Source organism: Ascaphus truei, chromosome 2 (genome assembly GCF_040206685.1).
Source record: "Ascaphus truei isolate aAscTru1 chromosome 2, aAscTru1.hap1, whole genome shotgun sequence".
In the NCBI taxonomy this organism is placed as follows: domain Eukaryota; kingdom Metazoa; phylum Chordata; class Amphibia; order Anura; family Ascaphidae; genus Ascaphus; species Ascaphus truei.
In genome coordinates, this window is record NC_134484.1 from 370,731,733 (window position 1) to 370,748,788 (window position 17,056).

At 46.3% G+C, this 17,056-nt stretch overlaps 1 protein-coding gene and 1 long non-coding RNA gene across 3 annotated transcripts in view; one reads left to right on the plus strand and one right to left on the minus strand.

Annotated features, from left to right (window-relative positions):
• LOC142487527 (uncharacterized) overlaps positions 1–3,668 on the minus strand; it is a 33,987-nt gene extending 30,319 nt beyond the window's left edge. The window contains exon 1 of one of the 2 annotated variants that reach the window (XR_012799249.1): positions 3,308–3,668. This is a non-coding gene — a long non-coding RNA (uncharacterized LOC142487527). The remainder of the gene's footprint in view (positions 1–3,307) is intronic. The other variant, XR_012799248.1, reaches the window with a different exon arrangement.
• Positions 3,348–17,056, plus strand: part of STT3B (STT3 oligosaccharyltransferase complex catalytic subunit B) — a 93,691-nt gene continuing 79,982 nt past the window's right edge. Inside the window, exon 1 of the mRNA XM_075587021.1 lies at positions 3,348–4,074. Within this exon, the coding sequence (XP_075443136.1) occupies positions 3,785–4,074 (290 nt within the window). The 5' untranslated portion in view covers positions 3,348–3,784. The remainder of the gene's footprint in view (positions 4,075–17,056) is intronic.

The window sequence follows — 17,056 nt, forward strand, 5'->3', positions numbered from 1 at the left end:
CTGGACACAGTACGGCTTTGACAACTTGATGCTAATTAATATAGAATGGGGCCACTAGTTATAGCACTAGTGGGCCACTCACTCCCAAGTCTCAACGCAGACTTGCTCCTTACTCCAACAACTAACTTTTGTCAGTGCTGTGCCTAATATCCCTCAGGGGGCAGGCACATCTCTGATGTCACTAACGGTGGACTCAGAGTATGTAGCCACTCCCATCCATACATAGGGCACCTCACCAGGGTGTGAGGGCAAACCTCCATGATTACTGCTGGCATCCCTGTAACTTACCAGGTTTACTGCCAGCAGGAAAGAAAACTGCAGACCATTTTACAGCATGGCTACAGTTATATAGTAGATGAGGTTGAAAAAAGACGTACGTCAATCAAGTTCAACCTATGCTAAATTTAGACAATAAATACTTTATCCTATATCTATACTTATTGATCCAGAGGAAGGCAAACAAAAAACCCAGAGTCATATATCATCCAATGATATCTCATAAGGGGAAAAATAAAGTCCTTCCTCTGTGATTCTCAGACTCTCTGTTTGGTGTCATCAGAGCCTCCAGTCGCAGTAGGCTTCAGGGATCCTGAAGACAGTCCCCACCACGACAGATATCTTTCATACTCCTACCTAATTGACTGTTACTCAGGCAGGAGTATATAAAAAGGATCTTTATTCAGGCAGCCACTGCAGATGTCATTACAGCGTATGCCTTGTAGTTAGGTATGGATCTCAGATCTCTGGAGGGTACCGGCCTTCTGATAATTGTGAGGGACTGCAGGCTTATCTCTACCCCAGGGGGGGGGGGCAGAGCTGAACTCCTCTCTCTTCCCAAGCTGGGAAGGACTCTCCCTATAACTTGGAGTGCTTCCTCCCTAATGCTGTGTAGCAGTGCTCCCGGCACCCCCCCCTCTCCGCCCACCCCCCCCTCTCCGCCCACCATTGGGAGATACACAGCCTTTGCTACATTGTGTGTGGTGCAATACCTGTTAGGGTCAGGAGAGTGATCTGTGATGTGATCTCTGATCTGTGATGTGATGGAGATTAGGACAGGCTTAGGCTTGTTCTCTTGGTGTTCAGCGCCTCCAGCCGTTGTGGGTTCCAGAAGGTATCCAGAAGTCAGTCCCCACTACTGCATTCTCTCCCTTCCGCCCAAGGACTGATACTTACATAGTTACATAGTAGATGAGGTTGAAAAAAGACTTCTGTCCATCAAGTTCCACCTATGCTAAATTTAGACAACAGATATTTTATCATACATCTATACTTATTGATCCAGAGGAAGGCAAACAAAAAACCCCAGAGTCATATCATCCAATGATATCTCATAAGGGGAAAAATAAATTCCTTCCTGACTCCAAGAATTGGCAATCGGATTAATCCCTGGATTAACATCCTTCCCATGTATACTTATTCGGTATATCCCTGTATACCTTTCCCATCTAAAAAGACGTCCAACCTTTGACTACTTAAACAGGAGTGTCATAACAAGGGTCTTTATTGTATGGCATGCATCCACTGCAGATCTCCATACAGCGATGCAGAGTCTCAGAGGTCCCAGACCTCTGGATGGCGATGGCCCCTGATCTTACAGGGCCTCTGTGGCTGAATCTGATGTTCCCTCCATCCAAAGACTGAGGGTAATCACGCTTATCCTGCCATAGGAGAGACTGACAGCTCTCTGCCTAGGAGGAACAAGAAGGGATGGGCTCATGGTCTATACCTATACCAGATAGGCTTACACAGGCCATGAGTCACCACCTTACTTCTATCACTCATAGGAGGAGCATGAGGGGGGTCAAGAGCCCACAGATTTAACCTGTTACTGTCTGCAGCGAACAGGACTTACATAACAAGGATTACAGGGCGGGGAAAGGGAGGCAGAAAAGACATACCCTGTTACAGCAGAAAGGGGAGGGCACAGGATCTGCACTATGATTGCCTGCAATACAGACACAGTGTCCTCTCCTGCCACTCAGGGAGGCTGCATGAAGGGGGGCTAAACCCCACATGGTAGCCTGTCACTGTCTGTATCTATTCTAACATACGTGACAGGAAGGCAGAAAGATAGTCTGGACCAGCCATGGCTATACTTATATAATCTCTTTTTTCTAAAGTGCCATCCACATACATAGCGCTTCACAGCAGTAATACGCGTGACATCATAATATAACCCATAATGGGTGATAAGCGTTTCAGACAGATGAGCAAACATTAGGAAAGGAGATCCTGCCCCAAAGAGCTTACAATCATGAGATACTGATGCTAAAGTTCCAAAAGACAAAATCAGAGTTTTCAGGTTGTTACTAGGGTTGGGCAACATACCGGTCCAAATACAGGCCAGCCTGGTTCAATACTGGAATCCTAGCAACCTAATTTTTAAATGGAGGGAATATTTTAGATGTTAGTAAGAGTGATGTGATGATGAGAATTTTAGGGCTATGTAACCAGCATAGGTGAGAAAATGTGAGGTGCAGACATGATTTATTTATAAAAATGTTTTACCAGGAAGTACTACATTGAGAGTTACCGCTCGTTTTCAAGTATATCCTGGGCACCGAGTTATGATGACAAATACACGGCTACATTAAGTGGAAAGGTTTTGGAAAAGAAAGGAATAACCCTTTGTTCTAATAAATCTAAATAAAATGTGTTATAAAAAAGACATTCTTTCGAACACATTTTATTTAGATTTACTAGAACATTTTCGCACTTATTTTAACAAATATCACAGTAACTGTATTATCCTGGGATTTGTTGTTACTAGGTTTGAATGGGGATTGTATGGAATACATTTTCACTCCATCTCAGTGGGATAGAGGCCACACGCTCCCCACTATATGAACACTGCGATGCACCTTGCAGTGCTTGTGTAAGATCAGCCCTTACACATTGACATACATTGCATAGAGCAAACTCTAACGTATTTAATGCCCTGACTCTTCCTGGACAAGTTGCAAAGACTTAGTGAAATCTGATTGGCTGACACGGAGTAAAAGCCCTTCCCCGCTGCTCGCGCTCATTTTGACCGCAGTCTCGAGACTTCCCCCGCCCTCCAAGGATTGCTACAAACTCAATTGGACGAGCGGGGCCGTCAGTCAGTCGCGCGCTTCTCCTCCCCCTCCCCTTCCCTCCCCCTCCCCTTCCCTCCCCCTCCCCGTTTAACGGACAGCACGTGCCATCGGCCTCGGGGGGAGGTGTTTCGAAGAACCCAGCCTCCTAGTGACGTTTTTGCACAAGGCGGGTTCGCCGAATACTCCACTGGGATTGGCTCTCATCCCGCTTGTCTCCGCCCTCCACGTACCTGTCGCTCGTCCATTGGCTGAGAGGCGGAGACTTTGGCGCGGCTGCTGGTAGGCCGGGTCTCAGATGAGGCCCCCACCCTCTCTCCGCCCATTCCTCCAGCCTGAGTAGGAAATGTCATTCTCTTTTAGCTGAGCGCCCGGCTTCGGCTTCCCCGTCAACCGTTCGGACTGTGATGTGGACGGTGAGAGGTGGGCTGCCCGGACAGAGTGCGCTCGATAGAAGCAGCCAGAACGTTGGCAGCGACGAACGGACACAATTGTGTGGATTGTGATCTACTAAGGAGAACCCGCGTGCCCCCCTTTCCCTCCCCCCGCAGTCACGCGCCCCTGCGCGCGCTCTTCATTTCAAACCCCCGCCTTTGATCCGCAAACCGTCACCAACCGTTCACTCCCCCCTCCCCTTTACCCCACACCCCCTCTCCCCCCTCCCCCCTACCACCACGGGAGGAGGAGCGGCAGCGGGGGGGGAATCCAACATGGCGGAGCACGCAGCCCTGGAAAGCAAGCACAAAGCGGCCACCAACTCCGGGGCCTCCCCCGCCCTGAGCTCCGGGCGCTCGGGAGCGGGGTCCTCGTCCGCCAACAGCAGCGTCAGTGTCCACCCCGGGGGAGGGGCGGCCGGGCTGGCGGGGGGACTGTCGCAGCCGGCCGGATGGCAGTCCCTCCTCTCCTTCACCATTCTCTTCCTGGCCTGGCTGGCCGGCTTCAGCTCCAGGCTGTTCGCGGTCATCCGCTTCGAGAGCATCATCCACGAGTTTGACCCCTGGTGAGTGCGCGGCGGGGTGTGTGTTATTTGTGGTTACCCCCTTTTCTCTTTTGTGTAGTCGGGACATGGGAAGTGCGCGGTGCTGGTGACACTTCTAAACATAAGGACATTGCACACTGACTGACACAACATTCCTCACAAATAAGTGATAACATGCCGTACTCGCCAACTGAACCCACTTGGCAGGTACTGTCCCTGTTGTTGTCCTGTACCTATTCAATTCAGATGTCCGTGTTTTTACCTATTTCTGCTAGTGGCTCCTGAAACTTCGGCTAATTACAGCAGCTGGGAGATTTGTGGCGTGTCTGCTAATCAGCTGGGTTTAACACAACGTCTAGTGTGTGTATGGGCATACAAAAAAACACATGGGAAAGATGAGCATTGCATATAATTGCACCTGTTACGGTACATCCTTCAGAAAGGTCACTGTGATAAAAATAGGTGCACCTTGCTATGTGCCAAATTTGGGAGGGTCTGACTCTGGGGGGCTGAGAGCATTAGGGGTGTTGGAGTTTGTGGAGTGGGGCAGTGTGAGGTAGTGACAATGCAGGGAGGTTGACCGACACTTCAGCTGTCACTGATAGAAGTCAGTACTTCCCCATCAGATACACACCATGCTTTGGTGCAGAAACCCTACATCTCCCCGATTTCTCTTCTCTTCCCCCTCTCTCTTCCCCCCCCCCCCCCCATGATAAAGTGAAGGGTTTTTGGGTAGGTGCCAATGTGAGGGGCTGTTGGGGTTTATATTGTGACTTTCGGGGGGTGGGGGAGTTAATGACGGTCATTGGGATTCCCATATGTCACATTGCTCGAGGGGAAGACAAAAGACATTCAGTGAGAGCTGCTTCACGTGCATTGGGGGTGGGGGAGGATATTTGTGATCAGTGAGGTTTCTCGGGTGTTGCATGAGCGCCTAGTGTGATTTATTTTTTAATTTGGGAAAGTGTTTACCTTGACATTGTGTGCTTGTAAGGACATCAGACATTGTCTGTGTTGTAATACCAATCCTGCGGAGTATAAATGTAATATTCAAGTGTATAATACTTGTGTAATGTATAGGTACCGACACATTTATATAAATATGTATGATAGCTACTTGCCTAGCATGCAGCTTCCTCAGCTCCATGTCGTTTTTCGACGCTGTTCATCGTTCAACGGTATGGGCAGAAGCAACTTCATTTAGATTATCACTCGATAAACCATCCAGTTGTCCGCTATATCACTTTAATGACCAAGGATTTGCGAAGGTGCTAATTAAAGAATGAACATTTTATCCCTGAGTCGTAACCTCGTAATTATAAACATAGATAATGCTAGGCATTTATCAATAACTATGAATGCATAATGTATTTCTGCATATGCACGTTTACCATGTGTGCTTTTTTTTCCTACTGTTTTTATTTACTAGCGTATACATTGTGGAAATTAAATATGTTAACGAGTAGTGTGTGTCATTTACAAATATTGCTTTAAGTATGTGTAGTTCAGGGGTTGGCAACTCTAGTCCTCAGGGGCCACCAACAGATCGGGTTTTAAGGATATCCCTGTTTCAGCACAGGTAGCTCAGTTGAAGATTGAGCCACATATGCTGAAGCAGGGCTTAAGAACTGGAATTGCCCACCCCTGGGGTAGTGTGAAGTTGTCTGTGTTTGGTGTTGAATGTCTTAATGCATTCAGACATTAAAGATCTGAATCACCGGGTCAGGGGTGTCTGCCGGCTACGGTTATGGCTCTTCAATAAAGAGAAAAATGGAATAACACACATGTAATGATGCATCCAGGCAATGTACATTGGGTGCTATCCCGCTTCACAAACTTTACATGTGAAGAGGAAATGGCGCTATTCCTGTCGTTAAGGATTGGCATTCTCGTAAAGCGTTGTCACTTTCTCTGTAACATCCGGTTGTTGGGCAGTGTAACATCAGTCCAGTCATAACTTATTGATGTGTTGGAGGCATAGCTGTTAGCTTTGTGGTTTGGTTGCACTCAGCTGTTCCCTGCATGTTTGCATTTATTAGAGCAGGATAGTTGTGTGTGTGTGTGTGTGTGTGTGTGTGTGTGTGTGTGTGTGTGTGTGTGTGTGTCAGTCAGCGCCACATTAGATCTCCCCCATCGGCTCTTCTTCGTGTGACAGCTCAGCCCTTCAGTTTTGCTACTGTCGATCTCTGGCTGCAGGCTTTTTCTAGCAGTGTGGTGGTTAATGGACTCTGTCCTTTTCTGTGCTTTGGATTTCCTCTCCCTTTGTTTTTTGGCATGGGAGGAGGGTTATATGTGGCATGGCGTGTGTTTCTCTTCTCCCAGAGGACATGGCTGTTGCTGGTGGTCTGTGTAAGGTGCACAGCCTCGTGTGCTTATCCCCTCCACCAGCCCACCATATTTTAGTCTCTCCTGTGCACTGTCAAATAGCTGTCTGGCAAGAGTAAAAGTGTTGGTATGAAATCCAGAGCCGCCTCCTCAGTTAGGCTGTTGTATGAACTGTACCAATTATGAAAACATTCGTTGTGACTTGGATAACGATCCTCTTTGATTACATGCGATATCATTGCATTTCAAAGTAAGACTGGTTTCCTCAGGCTTGTTGGCCTGTCGTGGTATGTATTTAGTGTTATACAAATATCTATCTATACATACAATCCCTTCCTGAAACAGATTATAATCTTGGCATCTGAGGCATAGTAGTATACATTGAATTGATGGGTCACAATATGTGCAGTGTAGTGGGGCATGCGGCTAATTCTTACCAAAATCTTCAGAATTTTGACCTGAAACCACCTTGGCAGTGTAGTAGTTGAGCAACACAAAATTAGTCTGTAGTTGGCCTTATGAGTGACACTGCTGAAAATTACACTGACATCTGAAAATCTCATTGTTCTATCTAGACCATGAATCACACCCTAATTCTTTCAGTACTGATATTTGATTAATTTCTTTGTTTGCTTGTCATTGATTCCGAAGAATGCATGGTCTTGACGCATGCCTTGTGATTGAAGAAACAAAGGCTGCAGAAATCTACCGGTTTATAAAAAAAACTGAGCATGCAAGTACCAAGACAATTTGTTGTGCCTCTTGGACTAATAACCATTTAGTTGCTACAGGAACACACAACATTGCAGAGAAACGCTCTAAGCGTTTTGTGTTCTTGTAGCAAGCAATTAGATAATACTCTATTATTCCCCACGTGCACCCTGTGTGTTTTTCATTATTTTTGGGTGGATATCAGAACGGTAGGATTTGCCTTTTCCATCCTTACTTTTGATGTGTTTATTTTCTATTTCTGTGGTGCATTTGCACAGAAATTTGGGCACTAGTTTCCACGCTGCTCTTTTCTGCAGCAATGGTCACTAGCCAAACAGGGTGATTCAGTCAAGGGATGCATTGTATGTGCATGTGGTTTTCAAATGAGAAATAGACAAGAACTTATTTATACATTGTAGTTGCCATTTTAAAATACAAATGAATAACCTATTGATACAGTATACATGCATCTCTTGGCAGTATTCATTTATTTTATTTTTTTCCTAGATACTGGGTTGGATTTTAATGGCCTTGACATATTGGTTGGCCACACATTCAGTGGAGACTCCTGTCTGGGAGTGAACTTTTTTAAAGTTTCCCTCTTACTGCCTAAGGCTAAGGCCCCGCTCCCAGAGTCAGCGCGCCCGCACTGCAGACAGACGGGGCGCTGACATACACAGACCGCGATATGCGGTCTGTAGGGAGCGGGAGGTGGGCGGGAGTGGGAGGATTGACAGGGGGGCGTGGCTTGAGCGGAGGGACCCGCTACTCTCCCCCCCCTCCCTCCACGGCTCGGGCTGGAGCTGCTGATTGAAGGTAAGCAACACACACACGCAGGCACACACACACACACACGCAGGCACTCATACACACACACAGACAGACAGAGGCAGGCACTCACACACTCACATACACACACACAGACAGGCACTCGCGCTGCTTTCACTCCACACTCCTCCCCGCTCCCCGAAGCCTCTCCTCCTCCCGAAGCCTCCCCTCCCCATTGGCTTACAGCCACACCACGTGACGCGTCAACGCTAGGGATCGCCATTTTTTTGTGTCCCATAGCGGCTGACGCGCCACAGCCGCCAGGGGGAACCGGGACCGGCTCGGGAGGATTCCCCTGCTGGTGGGGAACTCGCGTGTGGCCGCCCGCGCCACCGAGCGTAGCGGGACCGAGGCCTAAGGGTCCCCTCTTGCATTGAAAGGGTGACTCGTTGTTTTAAATTTATTATTTATTTATAAAATATTTTACCAGGAAGTAATACATTGAGAGTTACCTCTCGTTTTCAAGTATGTCCTGGGCACAGAGTAAAACAAATAATACATGGTTACAAATAGTTACATAAATGAACAGGGTATACATTATATACAAGACATTGCGTGCATAGTTAAAGAAAATATATATTATGGGTGTATGAAACAGTTACAGACCAGATTAAAGTGTGAGACAGCCTTAGATTTGAAAGAACTTAAACTGGTGGTGGATGTGAGAGGCTCTGGTAGGTTGTTCCAGTTTTGGGGTGCATGGTAGAAGGAGGATGGTCCGGATACTTTGTTGAGCCTTGGGACCATGAACAGTCTTTTGGAGTCTGATCTCAGGTGATAGGTGCTGCATGTGGTAGGGGTGAGGAGCGTGTTCAGGTAGCTGGGTAGCTTGCCCATGAAGAATTTAAAGGTAAGACAGGAAAGGTGAACTTTGCGCCTAGACTCTAGTGATGACCAATCTAGTTCTTTGAGCATATTAAATATGGTTGCCATTGCTGGAATTCCTGTTGTGTTTGGGAAACAACAAAATGTGTTTTGTTTATGTTTTTGTTTTTTTAAATCTTTGAAGGGACTATTCTGAATGCCCAGTCAAAATGTCGATTTTTATTTTCTTTACCCCTCTCATGCTGGTTATATTCCTCATTGCGTGTATATTCAGTATGTTTGTGCTTTGAATAAATGCTGACCCTTTTGCTGCCAGATGGGCTCACAGTGCAATCTTTCCCTTTTCAGAGAAATTGTTGCTGGTGAAAGCATTTCTCTGGGATTTATTAAATATGTCTGCCATTGTGATCGTCTTAAAACATAAATAAAACCACCTCTGCTGGGCAGTGTCTTTGGCATGTTTGGCACCTTGTTCGAAAGCTAGTAACACATCAACTATCTGTTGGTCTACTAAAAAGTATCTTATTTCCTACTCCCTCTCCGTCCTTTGGTACATTACATTGTTATTGGGCTGTAATACTTACATATATATATATATATATATATATTACCTTTTATTGAAACCGGATTACCTAAGGCAGCACTTCCTGCCTGCTCTCTCCCTGCATCGAGGCCCCCCCCCCCCCTTTACCTCAAATGTAGTGGCAAATGACGTGCAGGGTGGTGTCACGTGACGCGCGGCGTCAAATGACAACGCACGGACTGGAGCTGGGTAAGTGAAGTCTTTTGGCAGGGGGGGGGGGAAGCTGACCCCTGACCTAAGCTACTGATCACTTGGTTCTCCCGTTATCGATAAACAAAATTCTGTTTCCCAGAGTTCACCAATTGGCTGCCTTTCAGTTTCAAATCAATCCTTCAGTCTGTGTAACTCAGCAGCTACAATGTCTTCTTATATTACTAAGGTAACACTATCTATTGTTAGTTTAGAGCTCAAACTGCTGGGAATATTGGAAGCAAATTATCACAAACAGTAAAGTGTTGCAAATATCTTGCACTGCTGGGGAAGTGTGTTAAACCTGCTATAGAAATCAAAGGAAGCTCAGTATATTAACGAATTAAAAATGGCATTAAGAGTTGAATTTTAAAATACATGGTAGTAAGTATTATCTAATACTACAGAACTGACTACTTTTAAAAAAGAACACATAGGATATTTATTGGATTGCTCCTGTAATAGAGAATTGCCACACAAACATTATTTAGAAGAAAAAAAATTCTGTATAAACAATTGGCTGATGCTTCCATTACATTATGGATTTGCTGCCTCATTTCTGGAATAAAATTTCCAAAAGAAAGCGAGGAACTGAAGATATTTTTTAGTTGGTTTGCTATATAGTCTAACAGAAAAAATTATCAAAACATATAAAAAGGTGACATTTGTTAGTGTTGAAAGTAATAATGTATGTGAATATCAACAAAAATGTGACATTTGTCGGTTACATAATATGTACTGTATGATCATATTTTTTTTTTTTTTTTACTATTGCATTAAACCATTTTAGATGTATTTATTCACTGTTAATGTCCATATTTTAATAAAAATCCTTTATTCCGAGTGTCTGGTCGCTGATGAACTGCACTGCCTCAACATGAATAAGGCCTCGGTCCCGCTGCGCTCGGTGGCGCGGGTGGCCACACGCGAGTTCCCCACCAGCAGGGGAATCCTGCGGAGCTGGTCCCGGTCCCCTCTGGCTGCACAGCTTACTACACGCTGTGGCGCGTCCGCCGCTAGGGGACACAAGAGAATGGTGATCCCTAGCGTTGACGCGTCACGTGGTGTGGCTGTGAGCCAATGGGGAGGGGAGGCTTCGGGAGGAGGAGAGGCTTCGGGGAGGAGTGTGGAGTGAAAGCAGCGCGAGTGTCTGTGTGTGTGTATGTGAGTGCGTGCCTGTCTGTGTGTGTGTGTGTGTGTGTGTGTGTGTGTATGTATGTGTGTGCCTGAGTGCGTGAGTGCCTGCCTCTGTCTGTGTGTGTGTGTTGCTTTACTTACCTTCAATCAGCAGCCCGAGCCGTGGAGGGAGGGGGGGGGAGAGTAGCGGGTCCCTCCGCTCAAGCCACGCCCCCCTCCCGCTCAAGCCTCCCACTTCCGCCCACCTCCGGCTCCCGCTCCCTACAGACCGCATATCGCGGTCTGTGTATGTCAGCGACCCGCCTGTCTGCAGTGCGGGCGCGCTGACTCTGGGAGCGGGGCCTTAGCCTTAGAAACCTCCATTTACAAAGAATGGATCGTCAAATACTGTGGTCATGCAGTATGCTAGGCCTATTCTCATTGATTTGAAAAGGAGTCGTGCTTTTTGATCCAAAAGAGAACTAACTGGATACCACTTGGGCCAGTGATCCAGAAAAAAAGCCCCCTTATATTAGCACTCAATATCACTCTAGAGGGAGTACTATGCAAATATAGATAGTTAACTACGGAAATAAGACGTAACACGGAGTGATTAGTACTGTATATTGTTATTGGTTAATAATTACTTTTGGTAACATAATAGTAAAATAATGGGGATTATTAACATATGAAATACACCGGAGTGGAGGAATACCAATAGACCTCCTTGTAGGGTGGTCAAATATATGGGACACAAATGTACTCGGAAGGATAGATATATCCAATGGACTGGGTAATACACTTTCCAGCCCAACGTATGATACAATGTATATAGAGATTCCCTCTTGTGAGCGTTAGAGATGCTCCCCCAGTGAGGTCTGCAAGGTGATAATACCTGTATAGTGACCCAGGCAAATGCTCCATAACAACCTAGTAATAGGATAGAACTGAATGATCCTATACTGCTGCTACACAATAAGGCATATAATGATGTGCATGCACTGCCTAGGGGTTTAAGCAGATAGGTGGCCCTACCACTTAGGCGATAAAGTGGTCGGACAGGTAGATTGTAGGGCTACCAATGTCACCAGCCTATAAAAGCTGGTAGGGGCTAAGTATTTAGCTCATATGTAGACCACAGCCAAGCACCAAATGACAACTAGAGGATGTTAAAGTCCCTGTGACTAAGGCTATGCGGCCCATCTGGATCAAGTGGTATCCAGTTATTTCTCTTTTGGTTCACTACTCTTCCCCTTATTGCACCGTTCACTCTGTCCATTTATATCACCATATGTTTGGAGTGCTGGTGTCCCATCTGTTCTTTGGTACTTTTTGATGGCTCAAATGAATAATCAACTTTTTTTATATGGACCCTTATTTAAAGGATACTTATTTAAATTATCAGCTTCAGCCTTACACTCAGGATCCCCACAGAGTGACCTCATTGGCATATATACAATAACCCCCCAACAGGACATCTTCAAGTGACAATCGGATCACATTGTCATGTTATCTCCAGTAAAGCACTTGGGCTATGGCCCCAGTGTCGGCTGCTACACGCGCCTGGCAGGCTGGCGACGCGTGCAGTTGTGTAAACCGCGATCTGTGGCTGAGCTGCAGGAGATCATGGGGGGGGGGGGGGGTAGTATGGCCATGTCACCCAGCTGGTTCGCCCTCTGGCTGAACCTCTGAGGGGGTGTGGCCAGTGCTCCGTCGCTAGTTCTGAAGACCATTTTCTATATAATGCCATTTTGTGATTTAGATTATGAATCACATTGAACTCATATCATTCTGACATCCAATCATACTTTTTTCCCATTTGTTCTTGAACCATTATCAGAAAGTAACAGGGAAAGCAGACAGCCCTTCTGGTTCCATTGTTAATAAATGTTTGGATTAGGTGCCATTTCCTTAAATTGTTGTAGGCGAGTCATAAAGAGCTTTGATACAAATTGGAGAAAATGTAATGTGTGAAACCAATGATTGCAATTTCCCTGGCGCCTAAAATGTAATCCATGTCGCCTGGATTTTGTGGTGCCGAGTAACCTGTTGGACAATGTGCCGTAGCCGCTCAGTGCATCCGATGGTGCTTTACTAGCTCAACATCAAAGCAGGATCAGGTGTCGGCAGAAGCTGTGACTGACAGGTCACTCAGAGCTGCTCAGTGAAGCTTTGGTCCCGCTGCGGCCGGCGAGGCCACCAGCTGCTTGCCTCCGTTCTGGATGTCCCCGCTGGCTCCGTCCGGCGTGGTTGACTGCGTGCTGTGACGCGTCAGCCAGCCGGGGCTACAAGGAGATTGTGGTTTCGGCGAGCGTCACGTGACACGCAAGGGAACCAATCAGATTCCCCCCGTTCCGATTTCCCCCTTCTGCTTTGATCTCCCGATTCACCCCCTCCCCCCCTCGTGTGTATTTGCCTGTGTGTGTCCTTCCCTCTGTGCGTGGCTTCAGAGTGCGAGGGGCTCCGGGAGTGAGAGGGACCAACGGGGTTACGACAGCATATGAGCCCTCCGTTCAAACCACACACCCCGTTCAAACCACGCCCCCACTCCCTACAGACCGCAGGTAGCGGTCAATTGCCTCTCAGCGCGCTGCCTGCATGCAGTGCGGGCGCGCTGACTGAGGGAGCGGGGCCTTAGCCTGAGTAGTTATGAGGGGGGGAAGAGGAGTTGAAGGACCAGAGAGCAGAATGCTGAGGCACAAGATGTCTGGAAGAGAGATGCAGAGATTTTAATCCCTGTGCTCTGCCCCTTCTCTCCATGAGGTCTGCGATGGGTTTGGTGAAGTGAGGTTTGTTTCAGGGAGGGAGATTGTGTGTGGGTCAGATATGCACTGACACACAGCCACTTATGGGAATGGCCGGGGGTGGTGTCTCAAAGTTTTGTGGGAGGGGGTGTTGGAGGAGAGATCCAAACAGCCACATGCTGTGTGAACCCTGCCGTGCAAAAAAAAAAAAGTTGGCTCCTAAAAATTCTATCTGGCTCAAGTTCTAAGATTTTGGTCCACCCCTGCGTAAACATATTGGCAATTTATTATTTCGCAAGCTATTTCTGCGTCTAGATAAAAAAATAAAATCTGTGTGTGTGTGTCTCTCTCTGTCTGTGTCTCTGTCTGTGTCTGTCTGGTGCACGGTTGAGGGGTCTTCTACTCCTGCTACTCTGCTGCGAAGTCACCGCAGAGAAGTGTCCCAGTTCAGCCCCTTAACCCCCAACCCCGCAGAGGGCATGCATGGGGACTTGCTGCTCACCCTGTACAGGCAAGTCCTCCCACTCCTTCCAGCACACAGCCGGCATCAGCACCCTCCTGCAGCCCTCCGCTTTAACCTCGCCCCCCGCTCCCTACGAACCGCAGATAGTGGTGAAGTGCCTCTCCACGCGCTGCCTGTAAACAGTGCGGGCGTGCTGTCTGATGCAGCGGGGCCTCGGCCTAAGGCCCCGCTCACACAGCACGCTACATGACGAGCTTGCGCTTGTGTGCATGCGCGTTTGTCACAGATGCCTGGCGGCCAATGGTAGTGTTCAGTATTGAAACACATGTCATTGTTTGAGTAGCAGCATTGCAACGCAGGTTGCAAGATCTCTTAGCAAGCTCAGTCTGTTCCTGTGGCAGGTTTAGCAAGTTTAAACTGCTAGTGGTTGCCATTTGGGCCCACAACTTAGAGTGTAGACATTGGGGTCTTTTTTCAACAGATGTTTACAGCTCCGGTACCAACCCATGTCTCCATACTGCCACCCTGCAGTCACATGTATACAAACCTTGAAGTGACTGGGGATAGTGATTTTATTTACTGGATAGTATATTGTGACTATATTGCATTGCAAATCACTCACTGACTGGTTCATGTGATTTTTTTTTTTTTTTTTTTTTTTTTTTTGAATATATATCTATATATCCAGTGGTTGACAAATCACCAAAAAATCTACTCGCCACCTAGTACCAAACGTGTGCTGCTTGGGCCAATATTTACTCGCCCGGGGGTTAAATCCACTCGCCCGGGGCGAGCAAATGTATAGGTTTGTCGAACACTGTATATATCTATATCTATCAGGCTTTGCAAGTTGCATCTATCCAGTCAGCTAAAAACAGCTGAGAATATTTGGTTTTACTTGCCTTGCAGCATTGTATCAATATATAGTAATATGTATCAACACTTTATTTCTGCCAATATATTAAGGGAATGATACATGTGTGACAGACTTATGACACAAATGAGTAGCTTTTCTATGTCAACACTAGCGGTATCAATAGCAGTTTTCTCTGAATAGCGGCAGCAATTACCTTACCTATCACACTACATTTTCTAATCGACATTGAAGATGTGGGTGTGTTAAGTCATGTTCAATGGGACTATGTAAATTAACTAACACAAGGGGAATCTGTCTATGCTTTCTGTTATTTCACACAATATTCCTTGCACAACTGATGCAATGTTTACACTTGTTGTCTCTAGGGACAGTGATTGTATATTTTCATCACGAGTACTATTCTTGTTGTCCCTGAGTATAACTGGGACCCTCCATAGGTTTATTATACTCACTGCACACAATCACTGAATACATATATGCACATGTTAACATTCACTATTTACCCCTTTTAATACAAGGATAATTCATTTATGCTCTTGGTTATTTTGCACTATATTCGTTGCATAAGCGATGCAAGGCTTTTATCCTCTGTCTCTAGGGACAGTAGCTGTAAACTTTCAGCACATGACTTACTTTTGCTGTCCCTAAGTACAACTAGGACCCTCCCTAGAGGTGTGAGAATTATTGCACACATTCGCTGTACATATATGCACTTTATGAACATTCACAGCTTACCCCCTAAGCCAAATTGTGTCTCTCTAACAATATGCTATCACTTTTATTAGGAGCTTGAATTGTAGACATACGGGTATAATAATTTATCCTAAACCCCAGCAAAGAGATTATCATTTAGCCAGGGGTGAGCAAACTTTTTTCTTTTTTATGCCGAGTCCCCCTTTTCATCCATGACATTTCTCGGGGGGCCCCCCCTGCCTGATGTAATCAAAATGACAGGACGTCGGCGCATGAGAGCTGGTTCAGCCAATGAGGGCGAACCAGCTTTGTGACGCGTCCGCCACGCGTCTACAATCTCCTGCAGCCAAGTTCACAAATCGCTTGGGCTGCAGGCGTGCGCGCAGGCAGTATACTAGTATTGGATCACTGTTTATTTTGTTCGCTGGCATCTGGTGATATGTTTTTTTCTGTTGCAGAAAGGCAATCCATTTGAGGGGGCATTCATCCACCTCTTTGCTACATCCCTTTCCTCTCCTGCCCCCCCCCCCTTTTTTTTTTCCTTCTCCCATTTGCTTTCCCCAGTGTCATCCACTCCTACCTACCAGTATTATGTATTATTTATTTATTTCTGTTTTAAATGTTGCCCACGGATCAGGGATCCCCAAAACCAAACTCAAGGGAGGTACTGATGAATCTCCCCTGCTGCTCAATACTCCCAAGTGACCCACCTGACCCAAAGAATAACCCTCAGCCCCCCAAAACTCATCCTCCCAAGCCCCTCAATTCTGCCCTCTGCCTGACCTTCATCCCTCCGTTTAGCCATCTTTCCCTCCGCTCCCCCAATATGTCTCCCACCTCTCCATGTCTCTCTTTCTCTCCCCCTCCCCCAATATGTCTCCCACCTCTCCATGTCTCTCTTTCTCTCCTCCTCCCCTAATATGTCTTCCACCTCTCCATGTCTCTCTTTCCTCCTCCCCTAATATGTCTCCCACCTCTCCCATGTCTCTCTTTCTCTCTCCCTCTTGCGCCCCCCAGTTTGCGCACCGCTGATTTAGGCTACTCTAGTTGGGTTTTAATTTATTTGTGTCTGTATAATCGTTCAAATTAGTATAGATGGATTTCCATCTCTTTAAGGATTATATTTCCGATTCAAATAGAGGTTGAGTGGAATTTTCGTAAGGATTTCTCCTGTTTTTTGCATATTTTGTCGATACCTAACTGCACCCTACACAATATTACTTAGCAGAGCAGGGGCCCCTCCCCCTTTTTGTTTCTCAAACCACTGGACTAAACCAACACGAGATCAAGATCTCAAACCAGTTTGGATAGAGTAATGGAGTAGTCATCTGACGAATCAGAGATACAATGTCGGCATTTCTCTGAAGCAGAATATCGTGATTCCTCAGACCAAGAGATTCAGACAAAAGAATCAGAATTCAATCTAGAAATGGTGGAACCTCTAATAAAAGCAATCAGGGAAACATTGGGAGATAGAAGATATAGAAAAGTCAGAGCCACTAAATTATTTGGGGGAACTCAAAGAAAGATTAGGGGTTTTCCGATCCATCAAGTGATTAAAGATATAGTACATGCCGAATGGGCTCGGCCTGATAGAACGTTTGCATCTAGACCTATGCGCATATGTATCTCTTAATATTGATGAAGCA